General features: G+C 34.4%; 1 protein-coding gene across 1 annotated transcript; it reads right to left on the bottom strand.

The window, feature by feature from the left end:
* Positions 1-749: 749 nt before the first annotated feature.
* On the bottom strand, positions 750-1,595 carry LOC107081424 (sodium- and chloride-dependent GABA transporter 2-like; the record flags this gene model as incomplete). Its single annotated transcript, XM_015369605.1, has 4 exons — positions 1,466-1,595; positions 1,123-1,263; positions 954-1,041; positions 750-882 (listed from the first exon to the last, which is right to left on the bottom strand). Coding segments are annotated over exons 1-4 (426 nt in total), but the record flags the coding sequence as incomplete, so codon positions are not given.
* Positions 1,596-2,461: the final 866 nt, after the last annotated feature.

Consider the following 2,461-nt stretch of genomic DNA (forward strand, 5'->3'; position numbering starts at 1 on the left):
TCCTTTACCCTTTTGATTTTCTGTTTTTCTTTTCATAAAGGATGGTCTTATATTTACCTGTATGTGCTATAATTGACCTATTGACCCGTATGTGCCCATTTGATTTTCCACTGACATACATTTATTGTCTACAGTGGGGAAAACTGTATTTTTGTTCTCTTCATTTATCTCATTACCCTTGTTGACATATTTATAGTTTACCAGTAATCATGATGATCTGTTAAAATATAAATTTATGTTGCAGCTCTTACTTTTATGTTTACTCCTATTACACTCCTTCCCCCCATTGTGGTGTCAAATACCTTTCAATTTTACAGGCTGAGCTCATAAAATGCTCTTCTGATTGACGGAATATTTGATACCCCAGGGTATTATATCTTAGAACATCTAACAACTGTTTTTGTTTCTAAATAGCAACTTAAACAATATTATTAGGTTCAAGTTAGATGTATCTTATATGAACTAAACTGGTTTGTACTATTAAGTGTTGCATTGTTGATTTTTGCCAACTAAAAAATAATCAACCAGAAAATATATTTCTTTTCATTAGATTTTCTCCTTTGATAAAAAAAAAAAAAAAAAAAATATATATATATATATATATATATATATATATATATATATATATATATATATATATAATTTGCACATGCCACCCAAATATATTTATATATATTAAAAACACATTTTTACTAGGAATGCAAATATTTGCAGAGCTTGTTGCACATGGACCAGTGGAACTTGCTGACCTTTCCTGTGGACTTGACTCCTTTCCAAATACAGAAGTAGCAGATGATCCACATTCCAATCAAGCACAACAGCACCTCCCACCTGATGCTGCCTAACTCCTCAATCCCCCCTGAAATGGCCAGGACACGGCGCCTGGAAGAAAAAGTTCTCTTAACTTGTTTCATATAAATGGATGAAAATCTCCTTTGACTTTGCAGACATACTCCCAGAATTCTGTGGCGGCCGAAGTTGAGTTCGTCCCGTTGATCAACAGGAAGGTGCTGTTTGTTGCTGAAAAGTCCACACAGTTCTCTGAATGACAAGAACAACGTTTTTTTTACTTTGTGGTTTTGTGATGTTGTTGACGCTGATAATAATGAGCACAAATGATACCTGTGTTCCAGTAGTTGTCACAGGTGGCCCATGGCAGCTGGGGGCTGAAGGAGAACATGAGGTAGAGCAAACCCCACGACAGAATAATAATGTAGGTCATGCAGCTGTAGAGAAGAATTAGCTGCCCTGCAAAGCCTATACCTGCAGAACAGCAAACTTTGCTGTTTTTTCCAGTGTGTAAAACTCCCATTATTTAATTTTTTTTTTCAAATATCTTGAAGTATAAGATAAAAAAAAAAAGTCAAATAAGGAAAATCCTATTCCTCGTCATATCCAATTCAATAAGCATGTTTATGAGGTTTTACTTTCTCTGATACAAAAACATGCAGCATGCAGGGCTTACCTTCTGCTAGTGGGCACAGCTTCCTCCAGCAGGTGATGCCCCCCTCCTGAGTATACTGACCCATGGTTGTTTCCAGCAGGAACAGGGGTACGCCACAGGTCAGCACAAAGACCAGATATGGCACCAAGAATGCACCTGATTTTTGTTTACAGGATTGGTTTAACAAGCATGCAACGTTAGGTTCTGATATTTGCGTCATACTAATGCCATTTCCTCTGCAGATTTAAAAATTTTCAACTGTTTTGCATCTTTCTTAAACCTTTTTCACATTTGTTGATGTTGTGAATAATAACTACAATCATTTTTATTGGGATTTTTATGTCACAGAAACAAAATGAAGTTTTAAAATAATTTCCTAAATGTTTAGAGTGGAATAATTAAGAAAAAAGATAACAGAAATAAAGAATGATTCATAGATAGCCAATTAATGCTGGGTTAATTAAAGTAGAGCCTACGGATGAGCCTGCTTTTTTTTACTACTCATTTGACACCATAAAAAAGATCTGTTTGGAAAGTTTGGGTTTAGTTTGACATGGATAACACCCTTAAACCGGGAATTAATAACTTGAAGACTGTGAACCTTTGGTGAAGTTCAGTAAATGTTTGGACTGTTTTGACAATCATCAATTGGTAATGAACACAAGAGCGCTGTACTTTGGCCATTGGCTGAATGAATTAGAACAATAAAGAACGTTTTTCTAAAATCTATTTACTTTGATGTCCCTGGTTTAAGGACAACTGTAAAACAAATTTGAAGATGTCTTTTCTGCTTTATAAGATACAATTTAGTCAAATTGGTAAGGTACCTGGAAAGCATGGTGGAAATAATCTTCTTGACCTAATAATTTCCCTGTCATTAAAATTATTATTCTGATTGTAAAATCATGCCATTATATACCGTAATACAGAGATGGGAAGTAACGAAGTACAAATACTTCGTTACTGTACTCAAGTAGATTTTTCTGATATTTTTACTTTACTTTACTACTTATTTTT

Source organism: Cyprinodon variegatus, unplaced genomic scaffold, assembly GCF_000732505.1.
Source record: "Cyprinodon variegatus isolate N-32 unplaced genomic scaffold, C_variegatus-1.0 Scaffold4874, whole genome shotgun sequence".
NCBI classification, from domain to species: Eukaryota; Metazoa; Chordata; class Actinopteri; order Cyprinodontiformes; family Cyprinodontidae; genus Cyprinodon; species Cyprinodon variegatus.